We start from the raw sequence: 26,877 nt of genomic DNA on the forward strand, positions 1-26,877 counted from the left end.
ATAGCACTCGCTTGCAAAAAGTCAAATACATACTGCATATTGTACATACTGTCTAAATGATATATCATATCATATCATATCATATCATATCATATCATATCATATCATATCAGCCAATAGGAGGGGTGCAGCCAGGAATCCTCAGCACCATAAAAATCAAGTTGACCTCCTTTTTAAATTAATTAATTACTAATTTTAATAAAGAATTACATTTTTTTTGGCCCCATGGCAATTAGGCGACCTTGGAATCGTCCTGACTTGTCCTCCTTACATGACACCCTTGTCCAATAGCACTCCAAAATAAATATAAAAATCTATAATGGGACTGGTATTTTACTCAAGGATTAGAATTGGCAGCATGAAACCCTAATTGGAGCATCCCTAGAATCCATAGGGATTGTGGGTGCCAGTTTTACCTCGGAGAACCAAATATATAATATAATTTTATATCTATATATATATATATAAATATATACACATATATACCATATGTTCTGGACTATAAGTCACTCCGGAGTATAAGTCGCACAATGCCAAAAATGCATAAAAACATACATAAGTTGCATTTTTTGCGGGTAATTTATTTAACTTGACCAAAACAGACATTACGTCATCTTGGAAGACAAGTTGTAACAATAATAAAAGAATAGAGAACAGGCTGAATAGGTGTAAGATATGCTAACAATGCTTATTCAGCTACACAAAAAATAAACATGAACACAAAAGGTGTCCAGTGTTTATGGAACATAAACACTTTTTTCATTTCTAAGTCGCTCTGGCGTATAAGTGGCAGGATCAGCCAACCTATGAAAAAGAGTGTGACTTATAGTCGGGAAAATACGGTATAGTATGTCAAGTCACAGTAAAAAAGAATGACAAACATGTCATCATACGACTAGCATGCATTTTTGCCAGGTGGACAACAGGGAGAGCAAAGCCAGTGACTTTTAAGCAAGCGCTGATGAAGCACTTTTAGCGAGGCCCTTCCATGCGCAAAGAATGCTAACCAGCTCAAAACACACGTGTGCTATTGTGGTGTTGACACCGTGCATGTTTAAAGGTTGAAAACAAACATTCCCCTTGAATGCATGGGTGGTCTTTGTGCGGCCATCATGTGCTTGGCTTCATCTGCCCATCACAGGCACCCTACCTTCTAGCCTGGCTGTCTGAGCCTGGAGGTGGATTCACAAGTCAGGACATTGTTGTCTCATTCCCATAACTGTGGGGGAGCGAGAGAGAACGTAGGTGTGTGTGTGTGTGTGTGTGTGTGTGTGTGTGGGTGTGTGTGTGTGTGCGTGAAGGTAAAGGGCCAAGCTGATAAAGTGTATCCCTGGGTTGTGTTCAGTGAAATGAGCGACATAACAAACGACCAAAGGAGTGTAACGAGTGTAAGCACCCAAGCATTATGTCCGTATGTGATTCATTAACACGTTAGCTAAAACCAACGGGATGTAAAGTGCTACCGGAACAGAAGCAGCCTGGCTGAGACTGAGGCTCTACCAAGCTTGGCATCTACGCCCCTTTCACATTTTTATTGGACCTGTCCAACTTTTTGAAATTGTTGAATTAAAACTAAGACGAGGTTGTCGCTGGCAACAGACTAGTGCAGAGGTAGGGAACCTATGGCTCGGGAGCCAGGTAGGGCTCTTTTGATGACTGTATCTGGCTCTCAAGCATTTACCACAATAAAAATGTATGTTTGCTAACATTTTAAAGTAAACATCACAGAAATGACTGTTAAAAATAATATTCAAAATCAACAACTTTCTTATGCATTTTAATTCGTCCATCTATATTCTGCTGCAATATGGCCGACCATATCTATCTTTCCTGATGATATTTTCCAGGTCAAACACCAAAACTTGATTATTACTGGGTAATGCGGTAGTCTACCTCGGTCATTGAGATGTCAAAAAAACATGTAAATGTAAACTTTCCTCCTTTAGTCAAATAGTCACCTAGCTAAAGCTGCAGAACCAAGCCTTCTGGTGAAGATGGCCAAAAGAATGAAATACGTGTACTGAATACGGTTCAAAACTATGCAGCAGCAGAAGTTGCATTAATGGCAGCAAGTATTTGATTTATTATTAGACACTGCGCTGCTCACGAAAGTATGCTGGCCACACCCCCTTGGCGTGGGGTAGTGTGCCTGGTCTACGTAATTAGAGCCCATTATATCTAAAACTGTTGGTCTTACATAAAAATGCACACATTTTATTGCATTCAATGTTTAAAAAAATGTATATGGCTCTCACAGATACACATTTTAAAATATCTGGCCTTCATGGCTCTCTTAGCCAAAAAGGTTCCCGACCCCTGGACTAGTGCTATTTTGAAAACTATATTTATTTGTGATTTTATTCCATACAGTGGTGAACATTGCGTGTGATATGACAGTAAACAGTAGCCGTAAAGTCATCCATCACCGTCCCCCTTCTCCTCCTGGGAAATAAAAGCACTAAAGTCGTCTTCTTCAGCATCAGACTCAAACAGCCTCATAATTCCTTACGGATTCCACACTACAGCCTCTCAGTCTCCAATGAGCCACTGAGCTTGAAGTACCCTCTTCATCACAGTGGTCCGGCCTTTGGAATCCCGCTGTTGATGGGGAACGCTTGGCGGTCCGAGCAGTGCAAACAGAAGCTGGGCTAACTTGACCAAACTTCCTTAAGATGTGTCAGAGATCCATGCATAGGAACGTTCCACTTCACTCCACCATGTCACTACTTCCTGAAGCTGCACTCTGAGCATCATGGGAAATGTAGTATTAGTCATACTTTAGTCATGCTTCCTAACTCCATCTCCCTCTAAAGCCGATAGCGATGGTATGAGAAGATGTTCCTCACGATGGTACGCTAGCTTGTGAGACTGGATTGTAACAGAGGCCATGGGCTTCCGTAGCCACTCAGGACGCTATTGGTACATCATGTCTGTACATATGCTATTGGTACATCATGGTACATCATGGTACATCATGGTACATCATGTCTGTATGCTATTGGTACATCATGGTACATCATGCCTGTATACTATTGGTACATCATGTCTGTATGCTATTGGTACATCATGTCTGTATGCTATTGGTACATCATGTCTGTATGCTATTGGTACATCATGTCTGTATGCTATTGGTACATCATGTCTGTATGCTATTGGTACATCATGGTACATCATGTCTGTATGCTATTGGTACATCATGTCTGTATGCTATTGGTACATCATGGTACATCATGTCTGTATGCTATTGGTACATCATGCCTGTATGCTATTGGTACATCATGCCTGTATGCTATTGGTACATCATGCCTGTATGCTGCTGTACATTTTACTTCATTATCAAGTATTCAGAAATTACACGAGCCACCCGATGAATTTAGGGTGAAGGAGATGTCCTTTCTGTGACAAATCAGCCTCCAGTACCTCCATACGCCGTACACAATACGGCATCAAAGCGGTTAGCATGGATGTCATCCCAGAAGGAAGCCTACAGTTTGGTGGAGGCAATCAGACAAAGGTCAAGGGTTACCGAATCTATGTCCTGTGGGCTGATGACACCAAAACTAATTAGTTTCAGATGGCGTCCAGCGTGTGTGGCAGCAACCACGACCACGACAAGTGGAAGCACGAATGCCAACATGTGCCGGGACAAAGGGCGGATCTATTCTTTGGAAAGGATCATCATTTTCATATCGTGCACAGCAAGTCGTTTATAGACGTTCTCTAATGAAAGCCGTTATCTTATTGGACAAATGAAATAACCTGACACCGTGACACGGCCATGCCTGCTCAGACTCATACGCACATACCGGGTTTTGTATGCAAGTGGGGCTTTATGACAGCACTCCAAATTTTGCAGAGGCAGCATAATCTCAGTCCTCACACTCCAACCAGCCAATCATGTCTCTGCATTCATGGCCTGGTGCAGCCTCCTCTGTCTTCTTCCACTGCAGTGCGCCTGCTTTAGATTGACTTGACTTTTCCCATCTCCGCGTCTCTCGGCTTCCTCCTTCTCCATCAAAGCGTCTCCTTCACTTCTGCCTCCTACTCAGCGTGCCAAATGCTTTTTTAAAAAAATATATGTTGAGCATTTCTGCTCTTCCCACAAACCTTGGCAGTCATGATCCTTTTACAAAGATTCACTTGCCGTTCCTCCAATCTCGCCTTTTGATTTACTTGATGACTCAGTCACGTCAAAGAAAGGGAAAGTGAAAGGTGAAGTGCTCAAACGCTACGGCCATCAGGAAGTAGAATGTTGGGTACCAAACTGCTAAGTGCTTGTTATTCCGCCATTTTTGAAAAGACTCATTTTCTTTAGTGGAAGAGGAGACAAAATGGCTCTTTTGATCGTGAAGGTTGCCTTCCATTTTGTCTCACGTATGTCATAGTTAGATCTTTCAGATGATCAAACATTTCAACACTGGCCATCTGTTGGTGACCAACTTGGGTTCTACAGCAGGACAATGATCCAAAACACACCAGCTAGTCCACCTCTGAATGGCTGAAGAAAAACCAAATGAAGACTTTGGAGTGGCCTAGTCCAAGTCCTGACCTGAGTCCTATTGAGATGCTGTGGCATGACCTTAAAAAGGCAGTTAATACTGGAAAAGCCTCCAATGTGGCTGAATGACAACAATCCTGCAAAGACGAGTGGACCAAACTTCCTCCACAGCTGGAAGAGACTCATTGCAAGTTATCACAAACGTTTGATTGCAGTTGTTGCTGCTAAGGGTGGCCCAACCAGTTATTAGCTTTAGGGGGAAATCACGTTTCCACACAGGGCCGTGTAGGTTTGGATTTCTTTTTTTTTTTTTTTTTTCCCTTTATTTGGGCAAATATGTGAATCATTACAGTGCATTTCTTACATCAATCAAAATATAACTTTCCATTATTTACATTTGTATTCAACTATCTGATCCCAAGCCCAAAAGGAGTAGGCTGAAGCAAAAGCTTATAAATGCCTACCCCTTTTTGCAAAATATAATCATGTTCATGCCACTGTCTTGTTTCCCCTGTTATTATTTTCATTGTAATATTATTATCATTATTATCATTGTTGTTATAATCTTTATCATTATTACCATCATTATAATCATCATTAATATTACCATTTTCATCATTATAGTTAAAAATTTTGTGATTTTTTTATTTTCAATTATTTAATTTTACAGACTTCATTGCTTCTTGTAGAGTGTAAAGATTTCATCTGTTATTTTCTGAAATCTGCAGTCTTTGTGTGTCAATTTATTAGCCCACTTTTTTTGTGACATTTACTTATTTTCTGGATTACATGTGTCTACTCTTATGCATTAAAAAACAAGAACTTGAGACTGTGTCTCCCTTCATAATAAAAAGTTGAATTTAAAAACGACATTTTGTCATTGACTAATATTTACATTTGTTTGATGATCCGAAACATTGAAATGTGACAAACATGCAAAAAAATAAAAACAAAAAAATGAGGAAGGGAGCAAAGCCTTTCCCACACCAAGGTCTAGTATAGAATCATATATGGAAGCCAAGGAAGGAGATGGATGAGCAAGAAAAGTGCTAATGATACCTTTGTGACTGGCTGAGCAAAGTACTTAGCGCTCCAATCACACAGACCCGTCTGGAGGGCGGCGCTGATGTAGTTTCTGTGAGCACACGGCTCATCCCCGTCTTCAGCTGCCTGAATAAGCAATCACACCGGAAAGAAGAAAAAAGCGTGTGACTCACATGGACTATGACAAATACTGGATTTGCAGTCGGTGGTTACCTGTTCAGGTCCCTTGTCAAACATCTTGCGAGTGCGGGGGAACTGGTGGGAGTGGGGTGCCTGTCCTCCTAGTGTGGGCGTGTAGGGGGGGCGTGTGGCCGGCTGCTCTCTCGTGGGGGGTTTGGGCACCTCGTTGGTCAAACTTGAGCTGCTGGTGCTGGGGATGGGAGGAGATCCACTGTTGGGAGACAGGAAAATAATAACTCAAATTAAATAACTCCAATTGGAAATGGAATACGAAGAAGAACATGGAGGACCAAGACTTGATTAAGTCGGGGCCAACTCCAACAGGTTCCACTTTAAAGAACAATACGGAAGACCTGCTCCAAAAATGCTGCATAAGGACTTTGGACACGAGGCACACAACAACGTTGGTTGTGTTTTAGGAACCCCTTTTCTCCCATGTGGTCTTCCTCACCCTGTGTGATGAATGTGGGTGCCTTTGCTGGTGGGGCTGGCTGGCGCGGACTGGGTGAGGGAACCGGAGTCCAGAATCCTCTGAGGCCGAGCGTTCATCATCGCCTGCGGAGAAAGAGCCAAAGCAGATGGTTTGTTCACCATTAGTCATCATGTGACATCGATAGCAATGCAGTCAGAGCTTAAACCCATGGTACTGTATGTTCAACATACACTAAAACCATACATGTTCGGTAAAGAAACACACGCTAACATGCCTTCCCCCGCCACTCATTAATGCGTTAATGTCGAGTCATGATTGGCTTTGTTGGCTTTGCTTTTCTTTTGAAATACGGCATCCAGAATGCACAAGAAGGAAGGATTTAGGGTTGACAATTATAAAACTATAAAACACTGGAAATCAAAAAATACATGAACTTTGGGGGAGTAGTTCTTTTTTGGAGGAGTCTTTACTCAAGTGGCACCTTGGTTTTGTTATTAATTCATACCAAAAAGTACGATACAAACTGGACAGCAATTTTTGCCTGCAGGAAATTCAATGAATCTGCTCCAGACACCAAAACAAGAAATAAATTCTACATGCAGTAAACTATGCAAGATAATTATAATAATTATTATAATTAATATAATTATAAATGCCACATCAAATGGATAAATGAATAGTTACCATCACATTTATTGTGAAAGAAATCAGAAACATAGTAAAAATGTGACAACACACCGAAACATGAAACAAGTGTTACCGGTCACTGAGGTCCGAGGGCCAGCTCCAACTTGTGGTGCCCAAGACGAGACTTAAGACCAGGGGGGACCGAGCCTTTTCTGTGGTCGGCCCCAAACTATGGAACTCTCCCCCCTCCCAAGTAAAAAAGGCCCCCAATATCGAAAGCTTTAAGTCTCGTCTTAAAAGCCACTTTTATTCTCTGGCTTTTAACTCGTAGTGAGTCGTATGGTCCTAAGTCTTTTAGTTCTTTCTTTTTATTGTAATTGGTTCTATTTTTTATATTTTTATTGCTTTGTTTCTTGTTTTTAATATTTTAATATCCATTTTATTATTTTATTTCTTAAATGCTCTTTTAGTTTTGGATTATTACTTTTTATTTTTACTCGTCTGTGCAGCACTTTGGAAACTCTGTTTATAAAATGTGCTATATAAATAAAGTGGATTGGATTGGGGACCCATTATATATATTATATATATTTTCAGCCCTTTGTATTGAGTTGTGGATTCCTATAGAGCAGCTACACCCAATAACACGCACAGAAAGCTTTCTAGATCTTCCAAAATCTACACCTATTCCAGCTGGATTTCCTTGTTTTTTCCAAAAAGGTCTGTTTGAATTTCTTCCACCCACGACCACTCATGACCCAGGCACACCCACGACCCAGGCACACCCACTCGTGGTTATTGGCCACACTCCCAACACAAAACAGTGAAGTGGAGTGGGGAGGAGACCAGGCCTACAGCTTGTCCATATAAGGAAGTCCAGCTCACTGTGATAAAAAAAAACCCTCTCTGAAGCCGAGAGTTCAGAGCCATCCCAAACTTCTTCAGGGCTCACTTCCAAATACGCCAACTTCATCTGAAACGTTGGCATCGTTTAACACGAGAATACAACATTCTAAACTATGTCGGAACTTAACTATCCTGTCCATCTTTGTCACACAGACTCACTCCTATGTAGACAACCCCCACTCTACTTTGTACCAAAGCCTGATGTTTTCTGAACTGCTGTGAGGCAGCTCCTTGGATCATCATGATGATGTCCATCAGTGAAAGCACAGATCCTTCAGAAAGCATTACAATTATTTGGATCACTAAAATGGTTTAAAATGTCTTACTGTGTGGTTGGAAAGGATTAAATGTTCAACGGTTTTAATGAAATTATTTATAATACTTGGGGGGGGGCAAGACTAAGAAGCTAAAGGGGCTTATTACTATATTATTATTTAGTTATTAGCTCAGTGCCTTTCAGTCTAATAGCGTCTCAGAGACACACACACACTCACGTAGCACAATCAGAGTTGCGCAACAGTTACAGTACATACAAATGGTGTCAATAAGTAAAGAGGCAGACTTTCACCTTCTTGAGGGGCGAGGCAGCTATTTCTACTTTGTGTACTTTCATTCTGGCCTCTTCATCAATCTTCTATCGATGTACATTGTTGTGGTTTTTTTTTTTTTTAATAAAATCTGGAACCCTTTTAAACTTTGTTCTAAGAACTGGGAAAAAAAAGCAGAATAAATTTTACAGGCCGCATATGGTCCCCGGGCCATAGTTTGCTTACACCTGCGCCGTAGTCAAGGGAGGCAAAAACTAATGATGATCAAAGCAAATGAGAAGAGGAGAAAACCTGCTGGGTGAATGAATAGTTCATATGAACCCTGCAGAGCGTTTGGGGTCATCACTTCAAAGAGCCGCCTTCGTGCTCATTGTGGTACACTTGAGCCCTTTGACCCCGCTTCTCCTCACTTCCTGCGCCATTAAATGGCTAGATCATCATGCTATTACAGCTAAAGCTGTGAAAGCATGCACGCATGAAAGGATGGCAATGCACAAATGCTTTGGAATACTTCTATTCCACTCGTGAAAGCCCTTCTGAGCGAGTCAAGGTTGGCCGAGGCAGATCCTGGAGCCGACATGCTGGCGGTGATGAAAACTGACATGAAGTCAAACGGGAAGACGGATTTCAACAAGGGGAGAAGCTAAGTCCAAAAAGCTGCCGGTGCTTTGACTTTGTTTTTTTAAAATTATATTTCCATTCATCTTTTCCCGTTTATCCAGGGTGTGGGGGGGGGGGGGGGGGGGGGGGGGGGGCCAAGAGAAAACTTCTAAATACAGTTTTAACATTAACATAGAGCCCTCTAGACATGAACTAACACCCCTATAGTCACCCTTACACTTGTATTACCCAATATAGTAGACATAAAATGTATCATTTATATTTGACTACTTTTTTTAGTACAACAAAAATTAAAGATTTAATTCTGGCAATTAGTGTGTTATTGTAGTATTTTACGTGTTCTGTGGACAGTGTAAGTGACTTAGTAGTTAGTTAGAACTCAGGAGAAAGAGCACCAAAAGTCGACTTAGATCACAGCCTGTGATTATAACAAACACGTTATTATCGTGTTATTAAACCTGTGATTATAACAAACGCGTTATTATCGTGTTATTAAACCTGTGATAATAACAAACGCGTTATTATCGCGTTATTAAACCTGTGATAATAACACACGCGTTATTATCGCGTTATTAAACCTGTGATTATAACAAACGCGTTATTAAACCTGTGATAATAACAAAGGCGTTATTATCGTGTTATTAAACCTGTGATAATAACAAAGGCGTTATTATCACATCTACGGCAACCATCAAAGTCATTAACTGAGATATGAAATTGACCAAAGTAGATCTTCTACAAGCACACAAAAATTCATGTATTGGTTTTTGTCGTTTTCTTGCCAGGATCTCTAGAGGTTGGAGGTCCACACAAATGTAATAGCAGAAGCACCAAGCTGTTAAAAACATTTCATTCTTTATCTGGAAGCAAGACAATTCTATTTGGTTTGTGGCCTTGTTCTCTGTACCACGGACCAATACTGTTGGAACTTAAGCGAAGGCCAGTGTAAACACTTGTGAACTCGGCATCCATGTTGTAAATGACGTCATCTTCAGTGAGCCCTTGGCCATCAAAGCAATGCTTGATATATTTTTGTCCCAGGAATTGTTTAAGCTTGATGTTTCCACACAACAGCTGAAGTCAGTAGTTAGCAGTCAAACGTCTGAGAGGAAACGAGATCACCATGTGACGTTTAGACCAGCAGAAAGACAAAGTATTTCATTTATTTTCACCAGTCTTTCACATTCAAAGCGCTCTAGTGAACACGTAGCGTTACATCGTGTTAAGCCAACATCAGGTCAGCATTGCATCGTATTACAAACGATCAATTAGGATTTTACAACACGTGAAGTGACACACGAGGTGACACACGAACACACGACGGCACGAGCGCCACGACATCACGGTTCAGTGTTGCACGGTGCAACCGTGGTAAATCGCAGCCAGCTGTAGTTGCATTCCAGTCCACTAGGGCGCCCCTGAGCAGCGGGGAGCAACCGGCGCTTGCTGCTGGTAGCCAACACGGGGAGCCTCGCGTGTTCCTCAGGGTTGGAACGAGTGGTGGCCAATAGAAGTAAATATGGCTCCTTAAATTTGGACAGCCTCTTTCCTCCTCTGTGCTCTGCCAAGCCTGGGGGAGTCATTGGCCTTTAATTGCATTTGCACAAACGGAATGGCGCACGATTTCCAGGGAGAGGGAGGTGTGAGGGCGTGTGAGCTGGAAACTAATTCTTCACCGAGCAGCCACCACAAGAACTCAGTCAACTAGACTCAAAAAGTCACTTTGATCAAGCCAATTAGGTTACACTTAGCACAATTAGCGGAAATGCTACTTTGAATGGCATGTAGTTAGCATAGCATAACATTCAAAGCACAAACGTCTGCTGTTTAAAACCCTTGTTGCCAGATATTGTAGTTCCAGCATCATGTTAAAGGCTTCTGATTATGAGTTTGGGTATGGACGCCAATAACTGAAGTTTTATGTTTAGCAATGTCACGACCTATGCTGTGGCGTCACACTCGCAACCTGTGTCGGAAACATCAGAAACAACATGGATGCCCTCAGAACAGTGTTGGTTGGAGCTATTTGGCAAGCGCTTTTTGCAAACCCAAACATTGCTTCACTTTAAAGAAGTCGGCCATCTTTGCTCAAATAACAATTCCACGTCCGAGGCGGCGTCCTGGTAGCCTGACTTGCTTTAGCAAGATCCCCAATCAAGATTTCTTGGGCCTCGTTGACTTTGTATTCTAAAAGACGGTTTAGAAGTAATTCTGCCTCCTTGTCGAACACGAACAAGCCGACATAATACCCGAAATACCCGGCTAAAATACAATATTTTACATTTGGCAACTTCACTCCATACAGTTTTTCATATATATATATATTCATGACTAAATATGCTAAATACGGCCTATTATTAGTCAAACTATGCATACTTTTTATTACATATACATGTGTACACATAGTATTAATGAATAAATCAGGCTGTTTCGTGGTTGAATACGGCTGTTTATTTATTTTATTTTTCCCTTAATTAAGCATTTTCAAGCATAAATGGCTACCTGAACTGAAATATAATCCATCAAATCCATGGCGGATGCAACATTGCTTCCTCCCTCTCCGATACTGGCACACTGGCCTAGAGCGTCCTCTTGGCCGTCAATGTGAAAAAAAAAAAAACGTATACACTGTAAGTCGCTCCAGACTATAACACGTGTATCCACTATATTGGGGAACACCGTGTAAGAGTGTAAAGGTGACTATAGGGGTGTTATTTCATGTCTACAATACTCTAATAATTGAGATGGTCACTAACTAGTAAAATATTCTATTTAAGAACAGGGAATAGGGAATCCAACTTCTCAGAAATTCACTTATCACAGTCGGGTTTGGAACCAACCAATCAACAGCATTCAATGAGGTATTACTGTACCTCTACTGTACTTCCTTTTGTTTGTATTGATGTCAAATGTGAACGAGGATTAGGTCAGGACCCAAGCTATCGCTACATTGTGTTCCATTCCTCCCAACCAACAAGTTATTTCCATGCCACATATTATGTCTGACAAAAATAGAACCCATCCTTGCAAATAAATAAATAAAATAAATAATCCTTCTTTCAGTGTATCCAAACGTGTATTTGTCAGTAGCACATCGAGCTGTAAACCTTGGGAAACACGGATTTAACAAACACATCCTACCTTGTAGGCAATGGAGTTGAGGACCTTCATGGCCAAATCAGACACTTGAGGAAAAGGGTCTGCAGCGAGGTGGAGAAGCACTCTCCAGATTTGGGTGTAAACGCTGTTGAATGACACGCCTGCGGAACAACAAATGTATGGAACCATCAGTCCAACAAATGTCTAGTGACACATAACAAATAATAATAATAATAATAATAATAATAATAATAATAGGTATGTGGTTATGGTACTCTCCAAAAAATGATGAATAGTGTACAGAAAGAAAGAGAAAAGTGAATTAAAATATGTAGTTGTGCATTGCTACACTTTTTCCCGTCACTTTCGTCCAAGCGCGAGGCAGACTCTTCTGAAGAAAAGTGAAAGTGAAATCAATTGGACATTTAAAATGCTGACCAAGATTGTCTGCATGGTGAGTCCAAGCCACTCAAATGCAGCGACCATCGTCAATGATGATGATGATGATGATATGTTGAACATGTGAAAGAATATGAAATGACCAGTGCGAACCAAACAGCATAGCAGCTCCCACTTGAAGCGTCCTTTACAGGGTACGAGAACCTCGGGGTATTCCTGATTCATTTAACTCTTGTAGTGAATTGTTTTATGGCTACCTCGTCTTTGGCTAGCAGGAGTCACGGCTTGCAATAGCGTCAAGAAGAAACCAGAGCATGGAGCTTCTTTTCCACCATCAAATTCCCTGTTTGGAAACACGGCCCCTCCCACACAAATATGCAAACTAACAAAAACCGGACACAGGACAGGACAAAGCAGCGTGCCGCCATTGTTCAGTAAAGATGGGGGACAGGACTAAGACCTGGAACTATTAATATTAATGCTGCACTTCAGCAAATGAGGAAGTGTACAGTTAGACACCCGGTGACCACTCATGTGACCCCTCGCCCACATTCTTTAGCTAATAGCCACGTGGCATTCCACAGCCATGCCATTACCATCACGCCGTATGCCCAAGACACGTCTTCCTGATGTTGTTATTGTTATTGGAAGGGTTGGGAATGGCAGAGGGAAAATGACCCCCGTGTTGGGTAACGTGCCTCATTAATCAAAACATCCAAAAACAAAAGGCGGCACCATTACTGACAGCAGTTGTTAGCGTGAATACGAACCATCATGGTGGTTTTGTTTAGTCCTGATTATCAACGCAGAGGAGGGAGTTTGGTTCCTCCTTTTTAATGGTTCTTGACTGCTCGTGTTTACTTCCCATTTCTGCTGTCACTTCCTTGGGATTCACTTGTGGAAGTCTACCAACGTCTGCTGTGTCAGCGACAATCTCTTCGTCTGCCCCACAGCCTTCTTCATTCTGGGCTTTTTCCCGCTTTGGCACGTTGCTTCCACAGCGGACGGAGCGGCGCCCCCACCGATGTTGCAGCTCCCTTCGTTGTACACATCAGCGACACAGACTGCTTCTCATTCCGCATCACATCAATCCAGTCCATCCTCTTCCCCACTGAGTAGGCGATCGGGATCAGATCTCAGCTTTATTTCGGTGCCTGCACCCCCCCTTCAACCCCCCAAGGTTTGCAACGAGGCCCACATGCATGGTGCTTAGCCTTGCATCACACTCTTTCTTGTGGGAAAGAGCAAGAAGAGAACGCCGCAGGAGAGAAGATGATGAATAGGTGCTACAGAACCATTGGGAGATTCAGGCCATGATGTTTTAAAAACACATTTTCTACTTTGGCCTCACATCCACACGGAAACAGAAGGTTTGGTTCTTTAAAACGGGGCAAGTTCTGCTCCGCTGTTCACTTGCTAGCAATGGCTCGTATGGGAAAGCCACAATTGTTTACATTTCCTAAAGCCGTCACTGATTACCATCCGTGTTCCAAGTCAGCTGTGATTGACAGCCAGTCAACCTATTTTAATGCAGGCAGAGAATGACAATACTACACTCGTGTGGAAAGAGATGCTTTTTAAACACCGGATAGGGTTCTTGTGGATGTTAACAGGTTGGGGGGGGGGGGGGGGGGGGGGAAGAAACTAAATGAGAAAATACATAGAGTGAATTATGAAGTTAAAATGCTGATTATGATGCTGCAGCAACATTGACCTTATTGACTGTGAAGCACATTTCAGCAAGGGGACCAACTAAGGGGTGCGGACCAACGACAGTCTTGGTACACACGAGTCCACACAAGGGTGGATTTATTTAGTGCTTTGGCACGAGGACACACGAGTGCTGTGAAGACGACTTGTGCAGAGTGAAATAGAAGTCCAGTTGTAAAGATGCTCATTTTGGGCTGAATGAACTGCTGCTTGCATGTTTTATTGCCCCCCGTGTGGTGAATTCCATAAAATACTTGCAAAGCATCTTTTGGTGTGTGGTTAGATTAAAAACACATCCTGACATCTGAAAGCAGAAGGGAATATATCTGAGAGACATTTCAGATGAGCTGTAAGCGGTACTTCATCAAGTCAATGATGCTCTTTGAAAGGAGAAGCCTTAAACAGGATGACGCATTTGGAGGTGGCGTGTCAAGAAAGGAAATGTCATGTCACCTGCAGTTCAGCTTATGGACGTATAGCAGGGTGGCGGATGAGTCAATGGTGGGATTTCTCTTTTCTTGAGGCATGATGTTCCCCAAGAGATGGAACCTCATAGGATGGTGTATCTCTTACGATGGCACTGTTGACTTGACATTTCTGGCTTCAGTCGTAACGCGGCATCAATCGTCTTTTTGCATTGACTACAGTGCTTAAATCATATTCAATGCTTAGAGTTTCATTACATTAAGTTTACACTTAATTTTTGTGCTACATAACTACATTATGATACCGTATTTTCCAGACTATAAGTCGCACTTTTTTTCATAGGTTGGCTGTTTCTGCCACATATACTCCAGAGCAACTTAGAAATGAAAAAGGTGTTTATGTTCCATAAACACTGGACACCTTTTGTGTTCATGTTTATTTTTTTGTGTAGCTGAATAAGCATTGTGTTAGCATATCTATTGTGTTAGCATATCTACACCTATTCGGCCTGTTCTTTTATTGTTAAAACTTGCCTTCCAAGATGACGTAATGTCTGTTTCAAGTAGTTTGGAAAATAAATTACCCGCAAAAAATGTGACTTATACTCCAGTACGACTTATGTATGTTTTTTTCTACCTAATTATGCATTTTTGGCCTGGTGCGACTTATACTCCGGAGCGACTTAGAAAATATGGTAATTAAACAAAGACAATTTGCCAGAAACACTAAATTATTTCCGCTATGATAGCGTCTCAGTCGATGGGGTTCTGTCAACTACACTTCACAGATGGTAGTGATAATCAACATCTGCTTCTGTTTTAGATTCAATCCATTTTGCTGAGGAATGCGAAATGAACTCGTGAAAAGTAAGGCTACTTCACTGGCTGTCCAGATGCGTCTTCCCCCGTGGATCGCCATGTTTGTCATTGTGTCGTCTATAGAAATGACATCATTGACGCTTCTGATTGGGTAAAATTGAGTTGACCGTTGATGGCTGCAGCGCCGCCATGACTTTGCGTATTCGTGCAGACAGAAATCGTTTTTCATCCAGTTCTTCATCCGTACAGTGGTGAAGATTTTTTTGTTTCCACTGGAGGGGGGCGTTTTTGGAAACATCCTGTGGACTACCAGGATTACTTTGGTAAAGGGACAGGACTAATTAGTGTGTTTCATAGGCAATTAACCAGTCACGTTTTCTAAATTGTTTTTATCTCTCTCTGTTACAGTAGCATAAAATGATGGCATGTTCATCTCTTACTAAGGGGGTCAAATGACAGGAGATCCATACTTGCATGCTATTGGCAGCTTTTGACTACCAACCACTCCATGTGCTTGCTGCTGGACGATTATTATAGAATATTGCAAGATGAACATGAAAATAGAATAAGCGACCAGTATCCAGATCATTTATCCACCTCATTTTGAGTGTATGAACATAGCAAATGTACTTTCTCTGGCTACACTTATTGCATAATTTGTACAAACAAATTATAGCAAGCAGGCAAAGAAAACCAGTGAATGCATGGATCAATAAATCACGACTGAAACGGCTCCAACTCCCACAGACTGTGATTATCCTGCTTGTTTTCTTGCAGCTGCAGCATTTATGGCTTCAATTTGTTTTAAAGCGCCACGGTATGTACTACACTGGCCCTTTTTCCCTTAAAAGACGTCAATGTATGTTTATCTATAAGAAAACTCCAAACAAATCAATACAAGTTGTGTTACTTCTGAGTAGAAAGTGTTTTGGGGACAACGTCAGACCAACCAATAGATCAGACGAACCAACAAGGAAGTTTAAATGATGACAAATGCCTCCAGGTTGAGTTCGGTCAGCGAGTGTCAATGAAAAGAACGAATACAAGTTCTACACTTAAGGTGTGAGAGTTGCTCAACAAGAAATATTCAAATCCAGATTTATACAAAGTGCTTCATTTCATGTATACAGATGACGGATTGAGGCTCACTTAATGCTTTTCCCAGTTGTGCATAATGTGGCTGTCAGGGCCCACGTCAGGGAGGTGTGCTTTTGACTTCTCCTACACCCACAAAACACTTGAAATAAAAAGATGATTTGGTCTGAAACGGCTGAAACATTACCAAAGCAAACGTGAAGCCGTCGAACTAGAAGAGAAATTGCTTTTGGCTTTTGAAATATTAACAAGCTGATTTTGTTCTCCCGGCAGTCAGAACGTCTTTAGTCTCTGCTGGCACTGACGAACAGGAACTGGAATACACAGATTTGGTTGCCATATGCTTTTTTCACAAACACGTATCTTCAAAATACCTTCTTTGCAGGTACGGACTTGTAGTCTACATGTTTTTTGTGGATTTGGAAAAGGCATTCAACCTCCGGGAATACATGGTTGGTGTCACATGACTACGTGCCATTCGGTACTTGAACGTTGGCCTCCACCAAGGCTGCCCTTTGGCACCAATTTCATGTGGAGGATTTCTAAGCACAGCCAAGACATGGAGATTGTCCAGTTTGGGGGTCTTAGGATCTCTAGCTATTTGCAATGTGGTCCTGATGGCCTCATCTGCAACCTTCAGCGTTTAATGGGCCAGTTTGCCGCCGAGTGTGAAGGGATGAGGCTCAGCACCTCAAATCTGAACCCATTGGTCTCAGTTGGAAAAATGGTGGCTTGCACCCTTTGGGAGGTGCTTGGGAGAGAGAAGTCTCGGGGTCTTGTTCGCAGTAAGGGAAGGTTGGAGCGTGAGATCGACTGGCGGATCGGCTTTGTGACGGATGTAATGTGGTCAGAGAGAGCTGAACCAGAAAGCAAAGCTCTCAATTTACCTGTCAATCTATCTTATATCTCACCTACAGTCATGGGCACTGGGTCATGGCCAGAAGGACAATAAGTTCCCTCCATAGGGTGACTGGACTTTAACTGGACTTTAACTGGACTTAACCCAAGCGATGGGGTGAGGAGCTTGGCCATGCTCCTTCACATCAAGAGGAGCCAGTTGAGGTGGGCCAGACATCTTCTGGATGCCTCCCTGGTGAGGTATTTCAGGCATGGAGAGCCAGGAGAACGTAGAACTAGGACACACTGGAGAGATGATGTCTCACAGATGGCCTGGGAAGGCCTCATGTCCTGGAAGCGGTGGTCTTTAAACAAAGTTTTGACTTCCCAACTAAAACCGTTGCCCTGCGACCCGGATAAGTGGAAGCAAATGAATGGATGGATATGTGCAACTCTTATTGTGCTATGTGAGTGTGTGCGTATCAAGAAGGCCTTCTATGAAAAGCTATTAGGCTGAAAGGGACGGCGCTAACATACAAGCGTGTGAGAATAATAAACACTAAACAACTGCTGACTTGCATTCTCCTCGTGAGGCTCCACTCGTTTGCTGTGTGAACTTCCAAATGTCCAAAAATGATCAGCAGCCCAAGACGAACATCTCATGGATAATTTCATAAAACTAATGTGACAAATATTTGAAAGCTAACGCTTAGTCTTTGCAACACTAAAAGTATCATTCCTCTCCTGGTAAAAGTCATTGAACCAGCAACTACATTTACTGGCACACAAAAATATGATTTATGGTGGACGTCCATTTGTACGTACATGAAGTTCAAGGTCAATGGAACTCGTACTACAGCAAAACTGTTACCTATGAGGGAGTTGAGTGACGAATAGGAAGACACCCGGCGCATTTTGTCGAGGGTCTCGAAGGAGAGAATGTATTCGTCGTTGTCGGGGCTTCCCAGTGTGCTGCTGGCGCTGCTGCTGGTGCTGAGGTTTCCGGGAGAGAACGCTGCTGGTGCACCTGAATGAGCAACACAGGGATCTCACTTTTGGATGCAAGAGTGAAAAGTCAAACACGTAAAAGAACACAAGAAACATTTACATCTCAACATGTTCAACATGGGATTTCAAATTGCTGCTAAATGGAATACAGATCACTGAAATATTACTGACACCCTGAACACACCATATAATAGTTATTTTTGGATAGAGATGCTTGATATTGCCTTTTTTGTCATATTGCCTGCTCTTTATTTTCGATAGCGATATAGGCAGCAGCTCCTCCTCATACTAACGTCATGCAATAATCACGCCATGCTTCTTTTACTGGGATGCCGCCAAACACGAGTTGGAGAAAAAGGTTGAAAGTAGTTCCTCCTGAGGTGTCATATTGGATTAAACGCCTTACTCCTGTTTCACATAACCAGCACTTCATGTCATACCCAACGTGATGTCGATAATATCCATGGGCAGATATTATCGGACATCCCTAGTTGCATTCCAAGACACCCACACATTCATAAAAATGAGACAGCCATAAAAATGTTGAACAAAAGCCGTAATGATTGACATCCCACACCTTTGACATGAATGAGTAGTATTTTAGAAAAGAATATTTCATGTTCCACTTCGTCCATCATCACTTTAAACGGCACAGAATTGTCAACAATGAAATGTATGACTTTTGTTATGTAATCTGCCACTCCTACCCTCTTCATTGAGGTTGAGGTTCTGCAGGCTCTTGTTCAGGTTGCGGGCGGTGGTAACCGCACGAATGTTGGTATACGAGTTGACAGATCGCAGCCGTGGGATCGCTGGGCTGTCTCTCACTGGAGTCAAGTTTCCAGGCTCTGGAATCAAATAGGAGAATAAACAAAAGGGTAGAATGTGAAAAACACAGCTGATACAAGCTGTACCCCAACAATGCCATGCAACACAGTAACAGGGTACTTTTTAATATACTCTATATTTGTTCAAGTCTACTTTATGATGGTAACTTTAAACATTTGATTGGAATCTCTCGCTCAAATCATCCGTTTTTCTCTCTTGGACGGCAGCTCCACTGCAGTGAGTAGCTTTGGGTGGCGGGTTGGGGGTGGCGGGTTGGGGGGGGGGGTTTACAAACACAGACACAAACATGCTTAGTGTAGCCACCTGTGATGCGATCGCTCCTCTGCATACTATTTGCATGTGTGTGTCTGGGGTGAGTGGGCGGATGATGGCTTATGACACAAACACTAACCCAAACGTTAAAAGCGATGCTTGGCATGACTTCTACTTTATGTTGCATACAGCGTGCTGCCGCGTGCTCACAGGACTAACATGACATGAAATGTTGTGTCTACGCCGTCTGTTCCTTCCTCCAGGACAGCTGGCTACGAGAGAGGAGGTGTTAGAATGAGGGATGGCGGGTCATTCTGTGGACAGGTTTGTCGTCAAGCAGGATATTTTCCACATGTGTACTGGGACCGAAGCGTTAGACAAGCCTGAGAGGCCAATGTGGTGTGGGAATGTTACATTTTGTGTGCTTTCAACCAGCTTTTCCAACAAACGCCTCAATATGTTGACTAAATATATGATGACCTTTGCTAAAAATATGTTAAATGTGTTCAAGTGTGTCCTATACAGCTTTGTGCTGGACTTGAACTTGACGTATAGGAAACAATCTGGGGTGGTTAAAGTACAAAACGATTGCTAATTCAGTGCATATAGTGCCCAGATAGCCATGGGTGCCAAATTCAATGCCCTTTGGAGGGTCCCACTACAAAAGGTGGAAGTGAACATGGTGGGTACCTGCTGTGTTGGCTGGTGACGGCACCGTGTAGTTCTTCTCCTCTTCTATGAACTGAATGGCAACAGTACAGAAGTTGCTTTCATACTGGACCACCAGATGACTCAATGCTACCACCAACTCCTGGCAAACACAAAAACACAAGCACATGTTTGATCACTTCAAAGCATTCTGACCCCACAGACCGGTTATGTTTACATTAAACATCAATTAGTCCTGTCCCTTTAAGAAGGTACTGCTAATCACAACTCTTGTTGTGGACAAAAGACGCCTGCCACGGTCTCATTCATGCAAACCTCTCTCCAATGGAAAAAGGACTGTGTGTGTGTGTGTGTGTGTGTGTGTGTGTGTGTGTGTGTGTGTGTGTGTGTGTGTGTGTGTAACAACCTTGCGGACCACGGGGCTGCCATCGTTGATGAGCTGGGCCAGCATCATGGCCACATTGTGATCGATGGTGGTGGAGTGGTCCGTCCTCTCGGCAGAGTTTCCCACAAAGGTACCGAGAGCAAAAACAGCTGCACACCTCACCTGTAGCAACATATCCAATCCCAGCCCTCAATTCTTGGCCGTGCTAACGCTACAAACACAGGCTTAAAACCTCTCGAGAGGCAGGTTAGAAGAAGACAACCCCAAAATAAATCACACTTTTCTCGGTCTACATGGATGATCATGGTATGAAAGCAACATAGCAGATTGTGATGGTTACTGTAAATATGACCAACAGATCTTTAATGGTATGTAGGACTAAATCAACCGTTTATTCAATGAGTATTAGCTTTTGAACAAAGGTTTAATGAAAGCAAAGAAAAATGTACTTAAGCGCCCCGCTTCAGGAAGAACCACGGTAAGGACCTCTCCAGCTGTTTCCAAAACATCAGCCCTCGTGATAATGTCTCACCTCAGGGATTGGATCGGACAACAACGTGTACAGCTTCTCATGCGCACTATCGCGAACTCCACACCACCGGGCCGGGTCAAAGTTCTGCCAGATGCGTCCCAGGCATATGGCCACCCACTGGCGAAGAAGGGGATGGGGGTCCGAAAGCTGCTCCAGACAGTTTGCTATGAGGTTGCCCTGCAGACAGGCCTCCTGGGGGGAGGGGGGAAGGACAGATTGATGAGTCCGGACGCTATTTGCCGGCTAATCCGCGACATCACACAGACTGTCCAAGCTAGGACCAAGCTAGTCATTTCATTAGCCAAGACATCAATGCTAATAAGCTAATAAGGACCCACACAAACAAGGTCTACATATGAGGCGTGCGCCCATATCATCCATTCCCTGGAACCACACCAATCCTCTTCCCTCCGTCAACAAAAGCTAATTGGTGCTAGGCGGCTAAAATAAGCCGGGATCAAAAGGAAATCCTTTAAAAACATTTTTATCAGCGCGTCTCCGAGTTTGGTTTCTTCGTGTTCTTGTATGAAGTTCGGCAGACGCGCCTTGTAGGGAAGGTTGGATGGTTCAGCATAATGTCACTGGGAAAACAACATTAATAATTACTGCTCTCTTCTCCACTTTTAAGTTGATGCTTGTCCTCATTTGGGGCGTCTGTGATGATTGCTATTGGAAATACATACTCTCCTGTTGAGATGTTTCACTGTGTAGTACTGTGTAGTACTGTGTGGTACTGTGTAGTCCTCATCAACATTTTAAGACCAGTTGGAAAAGCTACCACAATTTATACTGCATGTCAATTTGTCTCTGAGCTGACTTTCATTTCCTGTTCCCAAGTATTAGCAAGCTAATATGCTGCTAACAAGGATGTGTTATGATAAAAATACATTCTGAGCAGTGCCAACAGGCTAAGTGAGATTCCACTGTCTTAACCCCCCCCCCCCCCCCCCATTGAAAGTGTTTGGTATCATTTGTGCGTCCTTCCATCATGGTGCTTAGTAGCCGAAGCCCGTTTTGACGGCGCTGACGATGTCGTCGTGAGGCAACAGGAAGGAATAATGGAGATGTGGAGCAGGCAGAGTCCTTCTGTTATGCTGGAGATCATCTATTATTAAAAGGCCCAGGAGAGAGGTAGGGGCATGGAGTACATTGAGTACACAGTAATACGGAGGAAAATGTGTTGGTCTGATTTGTTACGTTTATACAAGAAGTTCCAAATACAAGTTGATGAAGAATACAAGCCGTCAGGGAGATGAAGGACTGGAATAATGCTCCCAACTAGACAGGAAAAGGCTCAAATGCTTTCTTAGTGGGATATTTTCAACGCGGTGTGTGTGCTTGATGAAATGAAGACGTCCAGTACATCATCTCAGTGTTGTTGATTCAGCTCACAGACAAAATATTTCAAGATATGAAAAAGCAGAGGCGAGCTGAGGCCGAGTCCACGTGTTTGGGGCAAATCCACAAAGGTTTTTAGACCGTTTCAGACAGCATTCAGCAGCCACTCGTTAGTGAGTCCTCTATGACACCTATTCTCCTTATTTATAAGGATATATAACATATAACATTCACACTCACACTCATATGTATGGACAATTTACAGTCGCCAACTAACATGGAATGTGGAATTAAAAAAATTCTTTAACATTCAATACATTTGATTGGGACACTTAGTCTAAATAATGCTGTAGAGATTTGATCATTAAATGAAGAGCTTGCAACCAAAAGGCGCTAAATCCATTTTGACTGATTTCGAGAAAATCAATGATTTTTAATTACGCACATATCAATCTATTTGGTCATCAAGTCTATATTGCAAATGAAAGAGCTATCAATATAGGTCATAAAAATCCTGCACACACCATGTATTTTATATATATATATATTTTTTTTTCGGATTTAGCGCCTTTTGGCTGAAATGATGGATTTAACGCCTTTTGGCTGAAATGATGGATTTAGTGCCTTTTGGCTGAAATGATGGATTTAGTGCCTTTTGGCTGAAATGATGGATTTAGCGCCTTTTGGCTGAAATAAATTTGAAGTCACCTTTAACTTCTTCAATGGCATTGTTGTAAAAGAATGTAAGGTGCTTTAATGTGCTATGCTAATAAAATAATTACAACACAGAAGCCATTCTCAACATACAATACAAAATAATTATTATTAATGAAATGAATAAAAATGTTATTAAAAGCAGTGCTCATATTTGACTGCACCATGAAGGTGACAGTGACAAAAATCATCTCATTCCAAACTCTTTACATTGTATGTTTTTTAGTACAAGTAAAATAATGTTTCTCATGAAAGTTGGAGGTGTCAAGGTAGAGACATGCCTTTTATGGCGTAAAAAAAAACTTCCATGTTACAGAATACTGTAAAAACACAATTTGTGTTCTCCTGAATTGCATAACATACTGTAACTATCATACGTGTACTTCATGTACACAAACAAAACAGGATGTGCACTGATACTGGCTTTCTGTATGTGCAGTGCCAATTGTATTCTTCTCTCTGATTGGTCAGATTATCAATAGATGGGAAACTTGGGCCAATCAGAATAAAGAATAAAGAAAGGGATTTAGCTCCTTTTGGTTGAAATCTGAAATGGAAATAGCGCCTTTTGGTTGAAAGCATAAATTTCATATCACTTTTTTTCATATTTTTTAAAATGATTTCAAGACCAAAATATGTGATTTGGATACACATGACAGAGGTCTATTAAACTCGTGAAAAACATGCAACTTAGTGAAAATTGGATTTAGCGCCTTTTGGTTGCAAGCTCTTCAAATACATTTAAACACATTAACCCATATTGTATGTGCCAATGCTCTGGATGTGACAAATGTAATATTTTTCCATCTGAATTAGCTTTATAGAAGCTCAGCGGTTGTGCTCCAGCATCATCTACCAGTCCATTTGCTGGGCTGAAGGTGTGACTCCAGGATTTAATGCTCCTTTTCTGTCACATTCTTCTGGCCAATGCCAGTGCATCCTGTGCCCACCCTCAAGTGCTCTGGTGCCCCCAGAGGAGGGACGGGACACACTTTGAAAACCCTGGCATTAAGAAAAAAGAACATTCCAAAACTCCAGCCTTGTGTGCTGCTAGGGGACAGGATACATAACATTAGGTGTTATGATAGAGAGGGACGACGTCTGGGCTACCTGCTCTACCTGCTGAGCCATACATTATAGATACATTATATACAGTAAGTACATAGTCTGCATGTACCAATAGGCAGACACGGTATTGTACATTTTTCTTGTTGTATTCACAGCGTAGTTCCACATTGTTGTTTACACAACTCATGCAATTCATGAGTTGGCAGCGATGGGAAGGCTTAACGAATCCGGGTGTGATGTACTCCAGCCAACTGTACCACTTGGTGAAAATGTAAAAGATGCTGACATGTACGTATGTGGTGGCATCGCTAGTACTCGCTGTCATCAAGGGGGAAAAAAGGAGGCGACTACCCGCAGGGAGGTGTTTACTATTTTAAGTGGCAAAACATCCAAGGAACAAATGAGCCAGTTTATCTATCGATTAGAGCGGAGGACGCTACTTGAGGCGGTAAAAAAGTGGATGTCGGCACTAAATCCCAACTGGATTTTTAGACATGCAGTGTAAATCGTGCTGAGGAAAGCAAAGAAATACTTTGTGATGTGAAATACCTGTGATGGGCACATTCAAAGGAGGCTAGGGAACGCACGCCGCCTACCTGTCCAGTGCTGTAGCTGTTCACAATGACTGCCAATATGAAGACAGCCATGGTCCGATGCTCGGCCTGCGGAAGGGGGGGGGGGGGGGGGGGGGGGTCATTAAATGCTGTTGTACTTAAAAATACTCTTGTGCTTATGTTTGCATGCGGTTGATTGAATATGGACTGACTTGAATCACGGGTCTTATTCACACCATTCCCCTCCCTCATTCCCTTCCCCTCATCGCTTCTATTCTGCTCTTTTACTGCAATTTCCCTTACTTTGTGGATTATTTCCAGTTTATCAGGGAGTCATTCTGATGACTCGTATTGTGCAAGGTGATATTGATCGCTTGGGAGAAAAGCAATGACTTGAATTATATGGGACGTCTTTATTTGGCATAAAAAGGTCGAGGGTGAGCAAGTGCATTGGATTATTGAATCTTTGGTATTTTAATATTGTTATGAAATGTTTCCATTTCAAACCTGCATGGATTGTGCACATGCATGTGTTTGAGCATAGAATCACTTCCATGCTGCTGTATTAGTGCCATTTCCGTGACATTGCAGATAACTTCCGGTCTGACCGTGTTGTTCTGATTATGTCTATCATGCAAGGTGATAGTTGTCGTTATTGACTTGCAAGAGTAGCGAGTGCATTACTCAAACGACATTACATCTCTTTGCTGAGCACATGGATGTAGTTGCGGGTGAGCAGGGTGCCTCGGGTTGGATTTGGGTACCCGAGAAGGTGGTATCACTTGAAGACACGAGGCACAGACTGCATTGATTTGAAGCTCTAGCCAGATAAAACACATTGTCCCAACAGAGGAACAGTGTCTTTGTGTCTGCTGCGTATAAAACACCATCTGATGTCCACTTGCGACATACTAAAGTGTGCCCTAAAAACGATGAAAGAAATGATACAAATCCATCTAACGTTTCACATGCGATGATTACCAAAGTTCACCTCGCTGTGCACCGAGCGCATTTTGCTGCATCCAAAACATGCACTTGACCCCTCGGATAAAAACGTAACGTGTTGCTAACGTGAATGGCATAGTTTGCACACAATGCAACTAAAATTGAATCATGGATGACTATATGCAAATGAGCTGACGTCTGACATCACGCACAATGTGAATTTTACAATATTTCTGGATTTCTATGATTTCTGCGGTTATTGCATCACGACCCACTTCTATGATGTGTTGGTTATCATCAAGAGCCTGTGAGAAGTCAAGTGCAAGTACGCCCATAGTCGCATTAAAATACTCACGGGCATGTAGCTGTCAGCCAAAACAGACAGGAAATACTTGTGGCCGTTGTCCTTGACCAGGTCAGCTTGACAAGACTACAAACAGATGGGGGAGGGAAACGGGTACAGATGATACACTTTAGCAAGAAGAGCTTTCAAAAAACTACTAATTATTTGATCATTTAATCATTGACTTAATCTGTTTTTATCTGAAAACTCCTGTCCAAGATCATACAAGAACCGTATATGTATATGTTTGTATATTTTGTTGTGTTCATTCTGAATTCAATTCCTTGATTCTCCACCCACAAGAATTGAAATGGTTACAATAAAACCTGTCTGGATTGGGATTATTCCCTCTAAGTTACATGCCATCAATCACTCAGTTATGACAATATTAGCCATTATTTTAAATGTAAATAACATGTAAACATCTGCAATGTCGTCTGTTCCTCGCTTGCTAAATGATGGACGCTGGTGAGGTTCTAAGCAGTCGGGAAACATTAAGATGGTTCAGTAAGGAATAATCACTTACGCTGTCCACAGCCAGGATTTTAGCCCAAATGAAAACCAGCAGGGGTCGCAGCTCTCTGGCTGAGCTCTGGAGGAGCTTCAGCACGTAAGGGAAGATCCCAACCGACAGGGCCTGGAGACACAGATACCTCCAGCTTAGGTGTGATGATCCAGGTCTAAGCTTACCTCTAATCAGGGTAGGATGACTATACCAACATACGATTACAATGACTGATGATAAAAACTAAGAATTGTGTCCAAATGTAAGGATTCATTTTGGAGCTCAGTGAAGATCTTTAAAGACTTGTAGATTCACAAAATGAAGTGTTTGGGAACAATTTCTAAATAACTGCTGATTTCCAAGGCCATCATTTAAAAAACTGGTCATCTTTTGGTACTTTGGACCCATACTGTCCCTCAAATGAAAGAAAATGGGTCTGGATGTTCAAGAACAACCCAGGAACCACCAAGACCC

At 42.2% G+C, this 26,877-nt stretch overlaps 1 protein-coding gene across 5 annotated transcripts in view; it reads right to left on the minus strand.

Annotated features, from left to right (window-relative positions):
- The window catches only part of rptor (regulatory associated protein of MTOR, complex 1), a 130,779-nt gene that overhangs the window by 33,969 nt on the left and 69,933 nt on the right, over positions 1–26,877 (minus strand). For all 5 annotated transcript variants that reach the window (XM_058073778.1, XM_058073705.1, XM_058073456.1 and 2 more), the window contains 12 exons: positions 26,425–26,535; positions 25,911–25,985; positions 24,653–24,718; positions 20,937–21,128; positions 20,426–20,566; positions 20,041–20,161; positions 18,957–19,097; positions 18,113–18,268; positions 11,999–12,117; positions 6,174–6,277; positions 5,756–5,933; positions 5,558–5,668 (listed from right to left, as the gene is read on the minus strand). In XM_058073778.1, coding sequence (XP_057929761.1) covers positions 5,558–5,668; positions 5,756–5,933; positions 6,174–6,277; positions 11,999–12,117; positions 18,113–18,268; positions 18,957–19,097; positions 20,041–20,161; positions 20,426–20,566; positions 20,937–21,128; positions 24,653–24,718; positions 25,911–25,985; positions 26,425–26,535 — 1,515 coding nt within the window. The remainder of the gene's footprint in view (positions 1–5,557; positions 5,669–5,755; positions 5,934–6,173; positions 6,278–11,998; positions 12,118–18,112; positions 18,269–18,956; positions 19,098–20,040; positions 20,162–20,425; positions 20,567–20,936; positions 21,129–24,652; positions 24,719–25,910; positions 25,986–26,424; positions 26,536–26,877) is intronic.

Source organism: Doryrhamphus excisus, chromosome 1, assembly GCF_030265055.1.
Source record: "Doryrhamphus excisus isolate RoL2022-K1 chromosome 1, RoL_Dexc_1.0, whole genome shotgun sequence".
NCBI classification, from domain to species: Eukaryota; Metazoa; Chordata; class Actinopteri; order Syngnathiformes; family Syngnathidae; genus Doryrhamphus; species Doryrhamphus excisus.